We start from the raw sequence: 19,895 nt of genomic DNA on the forward strand, positions 1-19,895 counted from the left end.
AATTCCTTGTGTGAGTGTTTTGGGTCCAGCAGTGATCTATTTTAAGTAAAAGGCAGAAAAAATACTGATTTAACTGTCTTTGGGGACCAAATGTCTCTATGGCTCAGAAGTGGCAGACTGCCAATAGGCTGAATAAATCCAGAATTGTATTTTCTGAATGTGCACAAATGCACCATGTCCTTCATCTCAAGACCAGGAGAGAATGAGTCTGTTTACCTTGTATGTGATATATATATATATATACCTAAGAAGGGTCATGTCTTAGATACATAAATATATAACCCTTTGTGCATTTCTCAGGGACCTTGTGGGAGTCCAAGAGTGAGTCACGAATCAGCCTGGTCCTCCTTATGTAATGCTGTTTGTACTCAAGTTAGTGGCGAAGACGAATGTTTATTTCCTGGGAATCTGTGGTCTCTCTGTTCTTCTGTCTTTCTCCGTAGCGCAAGACCCGCTTGGTGGTTGCCTGGCGTCTGTGACAGTAATGGACCCCTCCATATCCCTCTGTCAGTGGAAAAAAGCAGTGTGGATAAGCTAATTTAACGTCTGACTAGGCCTTGATTGTTTCAAGGTTACACATGTGATGGTTTCATGTTGACTGTGCTGTGACAATAACCGTGCCTTGTGGCAGTTGCTCAGACATCTCTCTGTGTTATATTTATTCATGAATCTGTATGAAACAAAAAGAAAGAACATTATTTCATTTGTTTGATGTACTGTCTATGGTGATGATTTGTAGTCTAATGGATGCTTTAGACCTGGCCAAAAGGGTCAAGTACAGAGAAAAAAATAAAAGTATTTGTGAAATTAGTGTCAAATGCTATCTTGGCAGTAGTAGTGATACTGAAAAATCATGAGTTATTGTAATAAAATTCAAGGTGGACTACATTTGATCTTTCTTTCACTGAGACCATAACATAACAGCTCGAAGAAAAGCTCAGTTTTTTGTATAAAACCATTGTTGTTATGTTTTTATCTTTACACAGCGGATTCCAAACAAGCAATTGATCTATTTGAGCAATCTAGCAAGTAATTATCGTATGGCTGGTTTAACACTACTTTGGAGCAATATCCAATTCTACATGACACCAGCTTAATACCAGTAAGGCCAGAGGGGCGGGGTGTTAAGTTTGAAAAAAACCTCCTCCTCACAGTGCCTGCATTTCATAGGGTAGAGGTCGACCAATTAGCGTGTTGAAATGTGTGTGACAAAATAATCTGCTGGTTCCAGCTATGGTATCATCATTTTCTAAGGCTTGTCCAAACACACTGCACCAATAAGTTATCTGAATTGTACGGTTCCACTTGGAAATGGACAAGCGTCATACAGTGGCCTTTTGAGCTTTTAAGCTTGATGATTCATCCTTTTCTAAGTCTGTACTGACCATCAGTCTGACAAGCTACCATCATCACCATCTTTCACCCCACCCAAGTGCCCTCTACTCTCCATCTTCATCGTGGTCAGTTTTTTAATAGCTCCCCCTTTCACAATCCAGGCAGTAGGCTTGTTTGCCAGACCAAAGGCAGTGACTAAAGTCACACACTTTTTTTTAATCTCCCAAAATGAAATGGCTCTATTTACCAGGATTATAGATGACATTTAGCCTGGCGGGCCATCCTATATCATTGAAATGTATAGTCTGGAATCGAACCATTCACCCCGCTTAATCCAAGGGGCGGGCAGAGAATTGTCTTTCAAACTGCCTAGGCATGCAATAGGCCAGCGCTACGACCATATCCGTATCTGGTCGGCAAAACGGCAAATACATCCTTCTTCGGAAGGAATGACTTAAGTGCATTGTGTTGCTCAATTTTCAAGTCCAACTCCTCCACCAACGCCAACGCCAACGCCGATTCAAACAACCGCTCTTCGTTCGCCATAGCCACCTTGTTGTTCACTGTCGCAGGACTGTCTTATCCTGTTACAAAATAGAGCGCTGTGATTGGATGACGTCCACGGCGTCAGCCAATAAAAATCCCTATGGTTTGATACTAGACGTACAGGCTGAGCAAATTAATTTGCCGCCGCTAGGGTGCGTCTAGATTTCTAGGCTAGATGACATTATCACCAGTCCTTCATGTCTTCAGTCATTTCATAAAGCAATAGCCACGGAGTGCACGAGGGAATTGCAAATCTAGCAGGGGCTTTGCAGCACATCATATTGAAAGCCATTGAGTCCCAGCCTTTTATTGCCTTGGATTTATAACTGCTCTCTGGGTCTGTTCTGTTTATCAGGTCACAGTTCTTTCTGGAAATCATTCAGTGGCATAATCAGGTGTGCTTTTGATACCGTATTTGACTCACCTTAGCGTATGTCTGAGGTTTTAAAAACAAGACATTTGTTTCTTGGTCTTGCTAGGTAGACAAGCATACACAATGGGAACAAGTCCTGATCATAGCACCAATGACAGATGGCATTATTTAAAGCTGCACACACTATAATTGATTGGTTTTGGTGACATGTGCATTTACATGTATTCATTTAGCAGACATTTTAATCCTATGAATTATTACAGGTGGGTTTTCACTTGATTTCATAGAGTAGTTGTAGTAGTGTGCACATCCCCACCGGTGAGGTCCAGGGCAAATGGAACTAGAACTCAAAAAGGATGAACAACACTTTTCACTTGATTTACCATGAAAGTTTGAGGATGTTAAGCACACAGATGGCTGACTGGTGTTCAATGTGTACCATGTTCAACAACCTGTTGTGTGCCCTATTATTTCAGTGTAATCTTAAACATTAAAAAAATCTCTTTTTTCTTTCTCTTTTGCAAACCTGTACATTTCCATCAGAAAAAAAAACAATTCCAGTCTTCTTACTGTCCTCCGTATGGTCTAATTCTCTGTGGATGGATCGAGACTGGAATGCCCTTTTTTGTCAGTCTCAAATGACAAGAATAGATGCAGTCCATGCTGAAGAGGAGAGGAGGTGCAACGTGAACCAGCAGTGGACATAATAAGCCTGTTTTACTGCCAGACCAGGCTTCTCTTCTTGGTCTGATTACTGACATTGAGCAAAGAGGCACATATGTGAGGAGAGACAGCCGAAAGGGTGGATGTCAAATAACCTGGGTTTGCTGCAGGTACACATTGACTTAGATGTGTCAGAGAGGCCAGAACATGATGATTCTTCATACACCCCATTAGAAAGTGAGGACATTAATCAAATGGTTAAAAACAGAAAAGAACTGAATTCACAACTGAATAACTAATAACCCATTTCAATCTCAAATGCTGAAAACACATTAAGACAGCCAATTTTGTAGCTTGTTGCTTTTGTAATATATATTTTTTGTCAATGGTGAGAAAAGGTCGAAACAATCCAAAATAAACTCCAGTATTACATTTGGGCAGACACATGATGCAGAGGATGGCTAAGTTTATATTCGTAATAAAAAAAAGTGGACAAAATAAACTGTCTTTTTTCGGTAGTTTCCAAGGCAACCTCAAACAGAGCTGAGCATTTTGACTGGCCACCTGCTGCTGTTTCAAGACAAACTTGGAAAGTACAAAATCTTGATAATTTTGGTGAGATTCAATATGTAAAATTTTGTCTGATTTTACTAGATTCATTATTTTTTTTTTAATTGAAAATTGATAGTTTTAAGTTTAAATCATTTCACTGGGTTGCATGAGGCATGTCCTGTTTTGAAATGATCACACATATTAAAATGGCCCATTCCTAGTCTACTCACAAATGCAAAGACAGCATTCACCTTTCTTAGGAGCCACAACAAATGTTAAGTGCTACAGTACTGACAGCCGAAGGAAATGATTTTGAATAAAATCTGTGGTGAAATTGAGACTAATGCCTTTGAAGACTCACTTCACTCCTAATGTGACTTCTAGGAGAGTTGAGCTCATGATGAAAACAAAAAAACAATCCCTTTTGTTTGGGGAATTATCTCCTTGACCCATTTTTTATATTCTGTCTTGTCCTGATGTGATTCATTTAGGATAAGCATAGGAAGTCAAGACCACACACACAAATGGTGACAGAAGTCTAATTAGATAGGGTCAGCAGATATTGGTGTGTGATGGGGGAAAGCATCGTATTTCACCCTTAGATGGCAGTATAGACCCTGAGCAGTTTGAGATTTTGCTATTATACTAGTTTACCGTTTTAATTCTAATCAACCTTGCAACAGGTGCATGCATGTCTCCTGTTCAGCAATGCAACAAGACTAACAAGTAGCCTACATTAAACCGATCAAATGGCCTAGGCCTACTCGCCCAAAATTACCCTCCAAGTAGCTTAACATTACTTTAATATAAAAGAGAAGAGAGTACAAAGCGTTTGCCATAAACACGTTATGGACGAACAGGGCAGGCTACTCCAGTTTAACCGCTTGGATGTATAATTGTTCAATTAATGGACGTTGTCAGCATCAACTACATCCTCAAACTTACTTTTTTGCCCTTATCCCACTTATTCTATTAGATCATATGTTCAGAAATAACCTGTTACTTTATTCATGTATGAGCAAATATTGGCAGTTAGTTGCTAGACCCGGAAGTTTCCTCCTCAAGATCCTGCTCACTTCAAGTGTGCCAATACCCGAGCGCTCGCGGTGTGGAGGTGGAGGCAGGTAACACACGGATGAAAGTCAACCGGAGATTCAGCCTCCGTCCCTGGAAAGGAATATAAAAATGGGGAACTCCGACTCCAAATTGCGTTTTAGAAAAGCGGTGATACAGCTTACAACAAAAACACAGGTTTGAAATATGTCCCTTCTCTTTTTTTCTTTTTTACCCTGTTTAGTTACATTGCGCTCTGGTCATTTGCGTCTGCGTTTGTGAAAGAGAAATTGGTTTCCAGATGGCATCAAAAACGGTCGAAAGGCGTGTGTAGTAATTTACAAAAAGCTAAAGTTTAGGTAGTCTACAGCTGGCAGGAGTTTGACTGTTCGGGTTGACTTATGAACGCGTCATGCTAAATTCGATAAATGTCATGTTAAATTTAGAAGTAGATCACAATTCTACCTTGTTTATAAACTATTTGGGGTGGAACGACCTAGATGGTGGCAGATTTCAGACAAGGGTGTAGGGGGTGCTTCCGACCATCTCATCATAGTTGTCAGTTTATAATTTGCCCATGATTGCCTGGGCAACTTTTAGTGAGCGTTTGGTTCATTTGTAGGCCTACTCTTAAACTGGAAGAATTTTATTTATTCAAGTAGCTTTATTAATTCCACATTTGTATCATTTGCCTAATGTGGACTCAAATATTACAAGTATTCCCTCTCCAATCATGTTGTATTGTCCAATGAAGGTATTCCAAATCACTAATAATAATCATGATTATAACTTTACTTTACACGTAAGACCACCACTTTTTGTTACCCCTCCCCTCCAACTTTATAATGATGCTGAAAATCATAAAAGAATGATTGATAAAAGTAGCTGTTTGTCTGTTTTCTCCACTATGTAATACAGTAGGTTGCATAACTGCCCGGTTATGACGTGTTAGCATTGCCTGGGTTGAGAGCAGTATTCGCATTGCCCCCTCTCCCTTTCCTCTCTCCCTTTATGCCAACCTAGTCCCTGGCATTAGTCTTTTCCTCTGCATCTTCCTCTTCTTTGCCTTGCTTTGCTCGCTATGGGGAATGTGACCGAGCCTTGTCTCCCTCAGCCCGTGGAGGCCACAGACGATGCCTTCTGGGACCAGTTTTGGGCCGACACCACCACCACTATCCAGGACGTGTTCGCTCTGGTGCCGGCCGCCGAGATCCGAGCCGTCAGAGAGGAGTCTCCGTCCAACCTGGCAACCCTCTGCTACAAGGTACTGAAGGGGGTTTCTCTGACTGAGTGGGTCGCTAATGAGTTGAATCAAGTTTCTGAGAGGATGTTGGAGCTCAGGTTTGGTCACTGGTTTATGTTTAACTTAATAGAGTGAATGTGATGGCTGGGGATATCAATCTGATAGGGGTATCTTTTTGTATGGAACATACATACAATATATTTACTCTCTCTCTCTCTCTCTCATTCTCTCTCAAACACATACACGGAGAGAGGGGGAGTGAAAGAAAGAGAAAGAGGGAGTAAAGGAGAGCAGATTTTCATTGAAGTGTGGCTGTTAACACAGACCCACTGTTTTTATGCCTCCCTCTGTTTGCTCCCAACCCAACTCATAGTGACTGGAATGCAATTATTGGCTCTTCCCACAATGCAGTGTTTCTGCAGCCTGGAGGCAGGAAGAGTGGCAGAGTTCTTAATACAGCCGCAGCAGATGGGCCTTTGTGGAGTTGTTCATACCTCCTGCAGACCTCTTAGAGGCTATGGGAACAGATAAGGGACATGACGTATGCTCTCACAGAGAAAGGCCTTTCAATGCCTGTTTAAACCTATGTGTCAGGTATTTGTCAGGGCCTGTAATGCTTGACAAAATAGGTTGGTGGATGTGAGATTACTGCAGTCTAGTTTCCTGTCAATCTAGTTTCCTGCAAACAGATGGATGAACTGGATTTTGCCATTTGTTCAAATTAAATTTGCTTTGTTATTAGCTAAAATTTAATTGAGCGGCCTATTTTTAAATGCAATAATCTATTTGTTTTGTGACGTAGAATCATAGAATCTATATGCATGAGCCAGTAATGGGTCTTTTGGAGTGACAATAGAATAAGCAAAGCATAGCAACATTCAGATTCTTTTATTATTAAAGTATGACTTGGCAGGGTACAACTGTTTAAAAACTGTGCAACCTGAAGTGCACTAAGCATCCAATAACGCCAATGAACACTAATAGAACCCAAGTGAACATTGAATCATCTGCATGTGTGTTTTCTACTAGTTTACAGGCAGGCTACACCAGGCACATAATTGAAGTGTTCCATTTGTGGAGCGTATATGCTGCAACTATTAGCCTCCACTATAATCAATGGAACTGGCTACACCAGACATGATAGCGGCACGTACTAAACATTCAACAAAATTAAACTAGTGTTGTAAAACTATTTTTACATTCCACGAACGGAGTGCTTCTATTGCGCACCTGGTGTCGCACGGCTGTAAGAGTGTGTCTCTGTCCGTCTATATATATATATATATATATCTCCCCCCCCCCCCCCCCCCCCAGGCTGTGGAGAAACTGGTGCAGGGAGCAGAGTCCGGCTGCCCCTCGGAGAAGGAGAGGCAGATTGTGCTGAACTGCGCCCGCCTCCTCACCCGAGTGCTGCCCTACATCTTTGAGGATCCAGACTGGAGAGGGTTTTTCTGGTCCACGCTGCCTGGTGCTGGACGGGCCGGGGTAAGAGGATGGCTGGGAGGGAGGGAGAGATGCGGGGAGGATAAGGGAGGGAGGGATGGAGAGAGAGGGAGGGAGAGATGCAGGGAGGATGAGGGAGGGAGAGATGGAGAGAGAGGGAGGGAGAGATGGAGGGAGGATGAGGGAGGGAGAGATGGAGAGAGAGGGAGGGAGAGATGGAGGGAGGATGAGGATGTGTTGATGGTGGTGTTGTGAATCTGCTTGTCCTGCTTGACTGCACCATTTCATAACCTCTTTTTTGTCTCTTGTCCTTTTTTGTGCTCCATCCAGTCTTTCTGACTTAGCTCAATATTCTTCTCCCTCTTTTCACTCTCTTAGTGTACACACACACACACACACATACCAGCACACCAGCATGCACACACACACACACACACACACACACACACACCAGCATGCACACTCACATACACTGAAAGTAATTGTGGTGAATAATTACTTAATATTAACTTAGACTGGCAAACTTCAGGAACACTCAGGAATCAGGTTTATTCTGTTACAAGCAGAGAGGGTAAAAAAATGGTCTATGGTCTATGTAGGCCATGGTCAACCTCTCCCTCTCTTCCTCAGTTCTCCATCCTTCTAATTCTGATTCTTACAATGCAAGGTGGTCACTTTTGTATGGGTTAAACAAAGGAAGAATTTGGCGGCAAAACAAGCCCACTTGGTTGGTTCTCCACTTGGCATCAGACACACCTACTCACACCTACTTCACACCTATCTGAAGAACATGAGGAGAGATATCTTATATATCAGAATTATCACCCGGAGAGAAGAAATACTCTTTTCTGATTGGCTGGCGGGGTGGCCTTTAATTCTGAATAACAAGACACCGTTCCATATCAATGCTTATGAATGGTAACTATAACAACCACAGTAGGACGACGGTTGCAGCGCTCTAGAATCTTTGGTTGCAGGCTTCGCAACAATGGAATCAACTGTAAACAAGCTAACGGTCCATGCTATTGAAAGTTGTACAACTAGCTGAACTAGTGAGCTTTTTAAACGGAACTGTGTGTTTCTTTGCTTTACAGTGGCAACCGGGTGATAAGCGGGATAACGGCCTTCGAGGTGTGTCCAGTTATACGGAATTAATGGACTCGGGAGGAGGAAACTCCCCTCCGCTGCGCGTCGAGTTTTTTGCCCCCCTCCCCCTCGTCCATTAATTCTGTATAACAGGACACCTCGGCGGCCGTTATCCCTTACATATCACTTATAGAATGTTCCAAACATTCTCACAATCAAATCATTTCATGACACATGGATACATTATAGCAAGGTAACATCCTTTGTCTTGTGGATCTGATAGCCCTTGGAACCAGTACATTAGCATTTCATTGGGGGAGGGGAAGGTGTTTCTGTTTAATGCCAAGAGGGGCCACATGGCTAACTGAAACTAGTCTTGAAATTAAATTATTATTAATTTTAACCCTAAAATTATTGCCATCAACACACACACACACACCAGCATGCACACACACTCACAAACCAGTTTGCACACACACACACACCAGCATGCACACACACATACACACACACACACTCTCTTACACACACACACACACACACACACACACACACACCAGCATGCACATTCAGTGCCGGCTCTGCCCTTTCAATCTCCATCCCTCACTGTAACACAAGCTGATGGACCTTGTAAGTGTTTTAAAGTGTGTTTGGGCTGATTCTCTTTGGCAACCCACCGTGCTTACACACACACACACAAATGCACGCAACTCCTCATAGCACCTCTGTTCAGAAGGAGAAGGGTGTTCTATCCTCCCGTTTTGAAATATTGAGTGTGTTCAGCTTCCATTCGACCTGAGGTACTGCTTTGAGAGATAATCTGAAGCCTGGTTTGGAAGAGCCTCTACTTGCTGAGAAATGGAGGGGGAGAGAGAAGAGAGAAAAGAGAGAGAAGAGAGAGAGGAAAGAGAGTAGAGAGAAGAGAGGGAGGGAGAGGGAGAGAGATGGTTGCTGTTATGCAATGTCCTGTCAATGTTAGCCAAAGTGGATTACATGGTTAAATGCTTCATCTCAAACAGCAGGAGAAAGGAGAGCCTCCTGGGAATAGGGACTGAGTCTAAGCCCAACTCATAATTCCTGTACGCTCTTTCATTTGAGAACTGGATGACTTTGTTGTCTTGTTTCACACAATGATGGCCAAACACTTCTGTTTTATATTGTTATTTTTCCCATCTGGCATCTGGTTATTATGCTGTTCTACCCACTACACTACTGAGGACAGAGAGAATCATCAAAAACTTCTCAACTGAATAACCACCGGCATTATTGAGTGATGGGTTTTGGGATATTTTTCTTACCTTTTTGTACTGTATGTTAAAACAACATTGGTAATGCAGTCTAGAAAGTATAACTCCACATGGATAATTCCATACATAAAAATATGCACAGCTTCACAGCAGTGCAAACACTAGAAAATCTCCACAGGAAGCAGTGAACAGGCTGCAGTTATACAACATCCTGACAGCACTGGATGAAGAGCAGTGTCTGGAAAACTCCAGAGGTGACCAGTCCTGACCTCAGGATATCTGCTTCTCTCAATATCGTGCCTCCACGTCTTTTCCTCTCCCAGACTTAAAGTGGGTGGTTGTATATACTGCAGTGCACTCTAGGGTATGGCTTGAATAGATGCTAAAGCACAACATTGTAATTGAGACCGTTGTTGTGTGTAGAGCCCGGGGATGTCCACTCTGATTATTTCCCTGCCCTTGGTTCCATGTTGGGTTTCTTTGTCTTATCTTCTTCAGTTCCTCTGCCGCATTTTGTGTTTTCAGTTTAATGATGAATTACTGGCCAGTGCTAGTGAAAAGTATTGGTGTTATGCAGATGATGTGCTTCTAGTGTACAGTATGTGGACATTACACAATGTTTTCTGTAGTTATGTAATAATTTGGAGCCACAACTTTACAATACACTTAATCTATTTTACTTCATTTTTAAGGACAATGTAGTGTAGGAAAGTGTATCATGCGTGTTCATTATTTACATAATAGTTATTGTGCTGAAGTTACACAATCTGGGCTTTTATTAACGATTATGCCAACATGCACTTCACACACACAGAACAGAAAGCTCTTGAAGACTTTTGAAGATGAGGGTGTTATAGTCATAGAGATGCAATTGGTAATACCTTATTGTACACACTTGGGATTTGTAAAACCGTAATGAATGGTAATCTTGATTATGCCATTCATGTATATTCAGCTATGAAGAGGAGAGTTCTTTGTGGAGAAACCTGATAGATGGCTATTGTGTTTCATCTGTTTGACGGTCCTTGAAACATAAGGACCACTGTTTATGAGTTTTCTAGTAGACAGTGGTATTCTAATACAAAGATAGATTTTCAGATTCTATCTCAGACAATGTATTGTTGATGTGTTTATATTGTTTTATTGGGATTCCTCAATGTGCATCATTTTATCTCTAGTCCTTGCTAAGGAGAGAATTCCGCCCAGGCTGAGCACCTGGCACAGGTGTTTTCAGAACATAAAGGGCAGCCTTATCTTACCCAGCACCCTGGTTTGATCTTTCATCAGTCTCTTTCCCCCCTCTTGTACTCGACACCAACCCAAACTCACTCTTCACCAGACCAGCCTCCCCCCAGCCTCTCCTTTCAACTAGTCTCTTCTCCTCTTTTCTCCTCTCCTCTTTTCCACTCTCCTCTCTTCCCCTCTCCTCTCTTCCCCTCTCCTCTTTTCCCCTCTTCTCTCTTCCCCTCTCTTCTGTTCTTTTCCACTCTCCTCTCTTCCCCTCTCCTCTTTTCATCCTCATTTATTCTCGTCTCCCTGTCTCCGTCCTATTCTACCTATCCCTCCTCTACCCCTCCTCCACTCCTCTATCTCCTCTGCCCTCTATCATCTATTCTCTTCCCTTCTCCTTCCTCTCTTCTCTCAATTCCTCCCTTATTTCCTCTCCTCTTCCCCCTTCCTCTCCACCTCCTCCCACTATATATAGTCAGCGTGGGAGCTCGGTCGAGCTGCCTGTGTCTGGATGTCTGCTTCTCTAACTCTCAGCTCTAAGAGTGTATGCAGTTCTCTTCCTCCTCCCACTCTACTCCTCCTCTTCCTCACCCCCCCCCCTTTTGCTGCCTCCCCTCGCTCCCCCTTTACCTGAACTGCATGAGAGAGACGTGGGCTTGGAACACTGCAGATATTGTGCGTTTGTGGCCTCACCAATGGGAGACTGAGCTGGTATTGGATTACGGCTAATTAAAGTGCCTGGATGAAGAGCAGATAGAGCCCTGTGAATGCAGCAGGACTGCTGTGAGAATTGTGTGTGTGTGTGTGTGTGTGTGTGTGTGTGTGTGTGTGTGTGTGTGTGTGTGTGTGTGTGTGTGTGTGTGTGTGTGTGTGTGTGTGTGTGTGTGTGTGTGTGTGTGTGTGTGTGTGTGTGTGTGTGTGTGTGTGTGTGTGTGTGTGTGTGTGTGTGTGTGTGTGTGTGTGTGAGAGGTGTGTGTGAGAGATGTGTGTGTGTGTGAGAGGCTTGGTTTGTCACACAGTTGAAAGAAGGAGAGGGAGTCTCAGCTCTTTTCCAGACAAGTTATTAAACTACAATGAACAGATCCCCTTCTGCTAGCCTCTCTCTCTCCCGCACGCCTTCTCCAGACGTCTGTGTGTGTGTGTGTGTGTGTGTGTGTGTGTGTGTGTGTGTGTGTGTGTAGGGCTGCTGTGAGAATCGTGTGTGTGTGTGTAGGGCTGCTGTGAGAATCGTGTGTGTGTGTGTAGGGCTGCTGTGAGAATCGTGTGCGTGTGTGTGTAGGGCTGCTGTGAGAATCGTGTGTGTGTGTGTGTTGGAAGACTCCTTTTAGGCTTAGGTTTCTGTGTATTCTACACTCTGTGTATTTGTGGGCTATGTCGTATCCCTTGGTTACTTTTGCCAAACATTCTTTGTAGGTGGGAAAGCACTCTAATGTTAAACCTTGGTCTAAAAAAGGTGTGTGGAGGTTGGGGGTGGATGTTCAGAAAGATCCATCTAGCCCCGCAACCTCATTATGTTGAAGAACCTCCTCAGTTACTGTTGAAAGATTGAGAGAGATTGTTATTAAAAAACAAAGCTGTTCTATCTGAGATTTTTGACTCACTGCATAATGCCAAGGTCTGTAAATGGCACAAAACAAGCTCTTGTGCAGTGCATGTTCTGATTATAGCGTAGCACTGTGTGCCTGACTGTGTGTCACATTGATGGTGGTTAGTGAGCTCCTCCCTTCATTGTAAAGCACTCATTGTTGTTGTAGTTGTCTAACATGCTGTGCTGTGAATGATGAATTTAGTGTCCTCTACTGATGACTTGTCCCTGCAGGAGGATGACGGAGATGATGAAGGTGCGAGGCCGCTGGCCGAGTCTCTCCTTGTGGCCGTCGCTGATCTGCTCTTCTGTCCAGACTTCACCGTGCAGAGCCACAAGAAAGCCGGACTGGTGAGACTTGTTTTTTTTCCCATTTATGCCACTGCTTGGTTGCATTTCCTATTGTGATGCGTATATTAGAGCTCTATTTCCTATTGTGATGCGTATGTATTAGGGCTCTATTTCCGCTTTGTGTACAGCCGCTTACTACCTTGAACGTGCATTAAAGGAGAAGTTCGGTGTGATATTGACCTAAAGTGTGTTGAAACATGATACCGAGTGTGAACTTTTGTCTCGGCTCGGCTTGTCCCCTGCACTCCGAAATCTGGCGCTAGTTAGCCGATGCTACCAACAGGTTTTCAATAGGGGTGCCTCGGGCATCGGGCTAGCCATGCAAATAAATCACTGTTTTACGCCATTTACGAGGCCCAAAGTAGCTCCACACTTCATTGGTAGACTTCCGAGGGCCCTAGTTTACCGAAGTTTACCGTTCGCCGCCATCTTGAATTTAGTCACGATAAGTCGAGCGATGAGTACGAATGAACAGGTATGATAAGGGATCAGATTCCAAAAATAATTCAGTGGAAATGCATGGATTCCAGTTGCTGTTAAGCACATTTGAATTCTTCATTTGAACCCACCAAGCACATTTCTCACATAAGGGATTCAAATATTGGTGAAATGCAGCTTTGACACTCATGGATACAGAAAACATTGCCTGCGCCATGCAGCAAGGCTGCCTACAACAGCTGATATGGAGCAGATTTTGTCTTAGATAGGCCTGCCAGTTGTAACCCACTAATAATTAGTTTGTGGAACATGCCCCAGGCTGCCAAATCACACATACACACGCACATGTTTGGCAGCAGATTAAGCAGGTGGCATCAGCGCTAATACCAATGTCTCTCACAGTATCAGTCAGAGTAAGTCATTTTCCATGCTTTCATTGTGTTCAATGGTTTCAGTTGAATTAGGACACATTGGGTCACTCTTGTCATTATAGGCGGTACACACACACACACACACACACACACAATCATAGTAAATCATAGAGTGAGTGCTCTCATTATGGGGCAGTTTCCTATTTGCTGAGTGGATCAGTGGTGTAAGCCCCGCCCTCCTCTGCCCTGTTCACAAACAGGAGCCGCATCCACTGCGCTCCCACACTCCCCAGTCCTGTCACTCATTAACCCCCTACAGAAAGAGTACTCTGTGTGTGTGTGTGTGTGTGTGCGTGTGGGATAGAGGCAGAAGGGTGTGAAGATTAAGTCTAAGGATGGTAGCGAGAAATATGTCGACGTAAAAAGTGCATGTGCTGTGTTTCTCATGTTTTTGTGTTTCCTGGTGAGTGTGTTTATGTTCATCTACCACTGTATGTGTTGGGAGTGGGAGATGGAATCCAAGGGTTGGAGAGAAAGATGTTGCCGCAGAAAGAGGATAGTGGGATGGAGTGTTTGTCATGGGGCTGGAGTTCCGTGTGTGTGTGTGTGCAGCCTGCAGCCTGCGTTCTGGAGAATGGGCCGAAACAGACCCGTAGGGACATGCATGTGCCCGAGGCAGTGTTTGTCTCCTCTGCTGGAGGAGAAGGCCAGTTAGCCTCCAACACTGATTAGATCACAGTCGACCGAACAGGACATGGCTGACCTCGCGGGGTTGCTAAGATACGTGCCTCAACACTGATATGCCCAGGCACTCCTGTTCTCACACCTCATGTGCCCCCCCCTTCCTCTCTCTCTCTCTCTCTCACTCACTCACTCACTCTCACTCTCTCACTCTCTCTCACTCTCTTCTCTTCTCTCTCTTCTCTCGGTCTCTCTCACACATACACTCTTTCCATCTCGTGCTCGCTCTCTCTCTCTCTCTCTCTCTCGCTTCCCATCCTTCTCACTTTCACTCTCACTCACCCACTCATGAAGCTAATAATATAGGGTGTAGGAAGGAGATCCTACCAAGATGACAAAGAATTCTAAAGTTATTCATCAATAAAGTATGTTTATTGATTCAAAGAAAAAACAGCGGGACTCAAATCAACTTTTATTGAAGTTTCCTTAGGCAGACAGACGGTGTTGACTGCATTCAGTAGTTGCCTAACCCCAGTAGCTGAGCTTATCTTCAGAGGAGGGTGAGTGGGGGAGGTCAGAGTGATTGCAGACGTCGCATGTTGTGACTAGTGCAGCCGTACAGCGGGTCTCAGTACAGCCGAACATCCCCTGCGCTCTATTTTTACACACCTCGTCTCAATCACAAGCTTTTGTTGAGTGATCCGGAACATGTGCAACTGGACAAATGCAACTGTTTTGGACTAATTCATATTAAAGTATATATTTTGTTTAAAACCAAATTAGGCTGTGTGTGTGTGTGTGGGGGGGGGGGGGGGCGGTGTTTTTAAGATAAGCTGTTCCCAGTTGTCAGCAGTAATTCCACACTTTATTATGGCCAGGACACTCCACTGAATAGTAAGACTACTTCATAGCCACAACCAATTCCCAGTCCTGAAGCCACTGTGTGTAGTATTAGCACTAGCACCGACATGCTGTGGTAACTGAAGTAGAGATTAAGCTATTGACTCTAGATAGCCGCTCTCTGTCCTGTTGTTAGGCTCTGCCCTTATTCAGATATGAGTCTCATAACTCACGTGATATTGAAATGGGTCATTGAAGGTAATGACACTAACTATCCATTCACAGTAATCAGGCCCAGTAGTAATACACCAGTCTTCTAATGCTGTCTCACACACACACACACACACACACACACACACACACACACACACACATACACTATGAGTGGGACAAAATATTGATACTGCATTATGTCATAGTATAATATCTTATTGCTATTGATATGCTGCCAGCAAATATAAATATTTGTAGCAAAATGTTAAAGGTGCTCTAAGCACACGTTTTTTAGGCTAAAACATTTTATGTCACTTACTGCAAACATCACCTAACCATCCGCTAGCTGTCTGTGTCCTGAATACACCGTAAAAAAACAAGATCTCTGTGGACAGCCCAGGCCAAAACCGGCAACAAAAACAACCTGGGCAAACCTAGCCCATAATAACAAACTGTTCCAGCAAATCACAGACGAGATGTGTGTTGTTTAGGAGAGTTTCAATTGCACGGGAGCAGCACGGGAGGGGGAGGAAGTAGTGAGCTAGCTCTCTGTTTTGTTTGAAAGTCAACAGAAGTGATCGCTTAGAGCTCCTTTAAATTTTACAATTCGTATTCTAAACAGACTCATCCGTCAATTTGAGTGTCCAGTCCCTACTTCATGTATCCTCATGCAGGCATTTATCAAATGAATGAATGTCATCTGTCAAATTATTTATATTTTTAAGGGGCACCAAGACACTGCACTGTTTCAGTTCCATTGTGAAAGGCAGTGAATAAATGCATAATTCTAGCTTTTTGCCTTTTTGTTATTTTTCATTTACACAAATATCAGGATGTATTGTAGATGAATATTTTTACAATGTATTGGAGTATTGCAGAATTGCTGTATCCATATTATCTTTATAAAGTATTGTGACTGTATAAATTTGTGAGTTACTCGTGAGTGATTCACAGAGGCACACAAGGTATCCCAAACACAATCAAACCCATAACACACTCGTAAGCTGAAATGCACACACTGTACAATGCCCTGCTGCTTGCATTAGGTGAGGACAGTTTGCACAGCTCACACACCTACTGAGTCAACGTTCCTCCTCTTCCTCTCCTCCTCCTTGCTAGCGTCACTGCTGGAAAACTGCCACCAAATCAAACAATACCAACCTCTCAACCTCCCGCTTTCAAAACCGCTATTAACATGTTGATGCAGCAGTGCAGAGTGCCTACGTGTACCTTATCATTGTCATACAACGCGTTTGGATTGGGGATGGGATGTTGATATTATATGGAAAAGACCTTTGCCTACTCCACTAAGTTTCTTTCTTTCTTTTTTTACATTTTTTTTTTTTTTTTTTTCAAGTGAGCCTTGGCCAAGAAAGGCAGCACCTTTTAGACCTCTAAATATAAAAGTACCTGTGCTTAACTTGATATGTACCAGTATGTGTGTCCATCTTTTGTCAGTGATGCTGTTGTAAGATATTGCTGGAGAATGATATCTAACCTCCACTCATCGAACTTTGCCCCAATGTCATTTAAGTTGTCATTTCATTTAACTGAGAAACACCAGAGGAGTGAAGGGTACAATTGTACTGGTTACCCTGTTGTGGTGCTTAATGTTGGAGTTGCCCCTCAGGGGATAAATAAGTTTTTCTTTTTAATGGTTTTGGATTGAAACCCAGTGTTGTATTCCCCATAGGATGGCCCAGAGGACATGGCGTCTCTAGACAGCTGTGAATACATCTGGGAGGCCGGAGTAGGCTTCGCTCATTCTCCCCCTTTCAACTACATTCATGACATGAACAGGTGGGTGTTCACAGTGCTGTCTAATAAAGCACCACTCGCTGCCTTGCTAGCACAGCTTCAATAGTGAACATTTTTTAATGTTTAAATCAAGGTCATCATCGCCACTTATCATGGAACAGTAACATGGCCAATGAATGCACTAATTCTCTGGCTAGAATATACCATTGCCCCCTGATATTTTCTGATCACATTGAAACACAGTCCACTCTCATTTGTTGTACAGTTCTGCACTCAGTTTGTTGTTATATAACTAGTTTTTAGCATTCAATTCCCGCTGTGCCCTTGAGCAAGGCACTTAACCCCAAGTTGCTCCAGGTACAATGTAATCCCTTGTAATTATAGTTGACATGTTTAAGTCACTTTGGACAACAGTGTCTGCTAAATGAATAAATGTGAAATGTGATTTCTCACATCCTCCTTTTCTCTTGCTTCTCCTCCCACACACACACACCCCCTTTGTGGTGTTTAGGACGGAGCTGCTGAAGCTGCTGCTGACGTGTTTCTCTGAGGCCATGTACCTGTGCCCCTCCACAGACATAAACACACTTAACCCCTGGGTCACCTTCTTCTGCTCAGCCGACAACAGGTAGCGCAATAGTACACTGACACAAGGGAGAGCCCCAGGCAAAGCTTTCACATGGTTGTAGAGCCAATATAAAACCACTTCCTCTCTAAATCTCTCCTTCTTACATTGGCATTTTTTTTATTGTTCGTCCTCTCTTGTTGTTTTTCTGTCCGTCTCTCTCACATGCCCCCAACACACACACACACACACACATAAATGCTCACTGTGTACTCATACACTGTCTTCCACTCATTCAAACACAAACACACACACACACACACACACACACACACACACACACACACACACACACACATATATTAATACTGTATATCCATACATTGTCTTCAACTCATTCAAACACACACACACACACACAAACACACACATACACACACACACACACACACACACACACACACACACACACACTCTCCCCAGGCACGCACTGCCTCTCTTCACCTCCCTGCTGAACGTGGTGTGTGCCTACGACCCGGTGGGCTTCGGCGTCCCCTACAACCACCTGCTCTTCTCGGACCACCGCGAGCAGCTGGTGGAGCAGGCCATGCAGGTGCTCATGGTGGCCCTGGAGCACGACCTGGCGTCCACCTGCGCACAGCAGCCCCTGGAGCCCACAGCGCCCTCTGCTGAGCTGGAGGAGCAAGAGGTGAGAGGAGACGAGAGCCAAGACCAGTCATGCTTAAATGAACGCTATGCACTTTCTGCTGTCAGCAAGTGTGCTGTGATGAATAATGTAGTTGGAAAAGGCACAATGGACAAAATGTGGCACTGAGTATTAGAGTACATTCTGTGCATGTTGTTTCTTTGTTCCAATTGTATTTATATGTGTGGGCAATTCCACGCAAAACTGTCACGTCCATAACGCCAACTAAATACCATGGCATTGTGTTGGAGTTATGGATGTGACAGTTTTGCGTGGAATTGCGGTGTGCATTTTTCGAAAGTAGAAAAATACATCATGTCTTTAGAGGGATGGCATGAGAATAAGTTCTAAAAGGCTATTAGTAAGAAAATATACATACACCACACTACTGTACTTTCATACTACTTTTACCTTTTCATATCGATCATCGTTTTATTATGGTATAGTCTTATTTTACTGGAGAAAAATGGCCAAACATATTCGGGTGAATGCCCAGGACTGCCATTTCTGGTGTAGACAGTGATGTGATAGCCTCATTGTTACTCTCATCAGGAAATCTGAATTATCCAAGCTCCATCTCAATCTCTACCTCTGTCTGTCTGTCTTTCTGTCTGTCTGTGTTGCAGCCAGTGGGTCCTGACAACCTGTTTGTAAATTACCTATCAAGGATTCACAGGGAGGAGGTAGTCATTTATTCCTATTCAACTACTAGAACTGAAGCACCATTTCTTCTGCTTCCATCTCTGAGCCATAATGAGCTCCACATTCACCATTCCAGACTCCCACAGACATCAGCCTTACCTCCCTATCTGCACGCTAGGTCACCCATGTTGTTTGGGCTTGATGCCCCCCCCCCCCCCCCCCCACACCGTCGACTTCAAGGCAGCGCTGCCACCGTCGACTTTACTGCAAAAAGTGATTTCTTACTATGGATTACGAAAATGTATCTTAAGTCTTTTTTTAACAAAATTAAATTTAGGTTTATTAGTATATTTATACTTAATCCATTGGCAGATAAACTTACTTGTTTTTTATGTCTTAATTTAAGAAGATTTTGACTTATTTTAAGTCAAATAATCTTACAAGAAAGCTCAAAGTAAGTATCTTTATACTAAAAACAATACTAACTAGATTTGTTTTTCTTAACATAAGATAATAACACTTGGTAAGATATCGCGTTTTGCAGTGTTCGTGTTGCAGTGTTGTGCAGGTTCATTGTTGAGAGATGTTGTGTCTTTCTGCGGCACCGGTTATGCCAGCAGAATAATTGACCACTACCAAATGACCACTACCAAATGTTTTCTTCATTCATTGGACATGTTTGCCTTTTGTTATTGGTTATGTATGCATAAAGTCGGTGTTTATCTTAACCTCTCCAGTTGATTTATGGGTTGTGTCAGGAATTGTCAGAATCGGGACTTGCTAGCTTGCACAGCTAATCAATTCAACATCTTATTCCTGTGTATGACTGCACAATGGAGAAGTTTGTCCCGGGCCGCGAATTCCAGGCTGCATCCGCCGCAGTCGTACCGATGATGCTGCAGTTTGATTAGATCTGATTGCAGACTTCTCCATTGTGCTGCATGACTCAAAATGGCTGTCCCGTTTCGTCCCGT

General features: G+C 43.3%; 1 protein-coding gene across 1 annotated transcript in view; it reads left to right on the forward strand.

The window, feature by feature from the left end:
• Nucleotides 1-4,587: 4,587 nt before the first annotated feature.
• Nucleotides 4,588-19,895, forward strand: part of hid1b (HID1 domain containing b) — a 31,715-nt gene continuing 16,407 nt past the window's right edge. Inside the window, exons 1-8 of the mRNA XM_076298068.1 lie at nucleotides 4,588-4,720; nucleotides 5,637-5,786; nucleotides 7,080-7,250; nucleotides 12,591-12,707; nucleotides 16,944-17,050; nucleotides 17,520-17,636; nucleotides 18,057-18,282; nucleotides 18,906-18,962. Coding sequence (XP_076154183.1) covers nucleotides 4,655-4,720; nucleotides 5,637-5,786; nucleotides 7,080-7,250; nucleotides 12,591-12,707; nucleotides 16,944-17,050; nucleotides 17,520-17,636; nucleotides 18,057-18,282; nucleotides 18,906-18,962 — 1,011 coding nt within the window. The 5' untranslated portion in view covers nucleotides 4,588-4,654. The remainder of the gene's footprint in view (nucleotides 4,721-5,636; nucleotides 5,787-7,079; nucleotides 7,251-12,590; nucleotides 12,708-16,943; nucleotides 17,051-17,519; nucleotides 17,637-18,056; nucleotides 18,283-18,905; nucleotides 18,963-19,895) is intronic.

The sequence above is a fragment of the Alosa pseudoharengus genome, unplaced genomic scaffold, assembly GCF_046254945.1.
Source record: "Alosa pseudoharengus isolate Yale_2024_CS ecotype anadromous, Long Island Sound unplaced genomic scaffold, YU_APseudo_1.1 YU_APseudo_1.1_scf_21, whole genome shotgun sequence".
NCBI lineage: Eukaryota > Metazoa > Chordata > Actinopteri > Clupeiformes > Clupeidae > Alosa > Alosa pseudoharengus.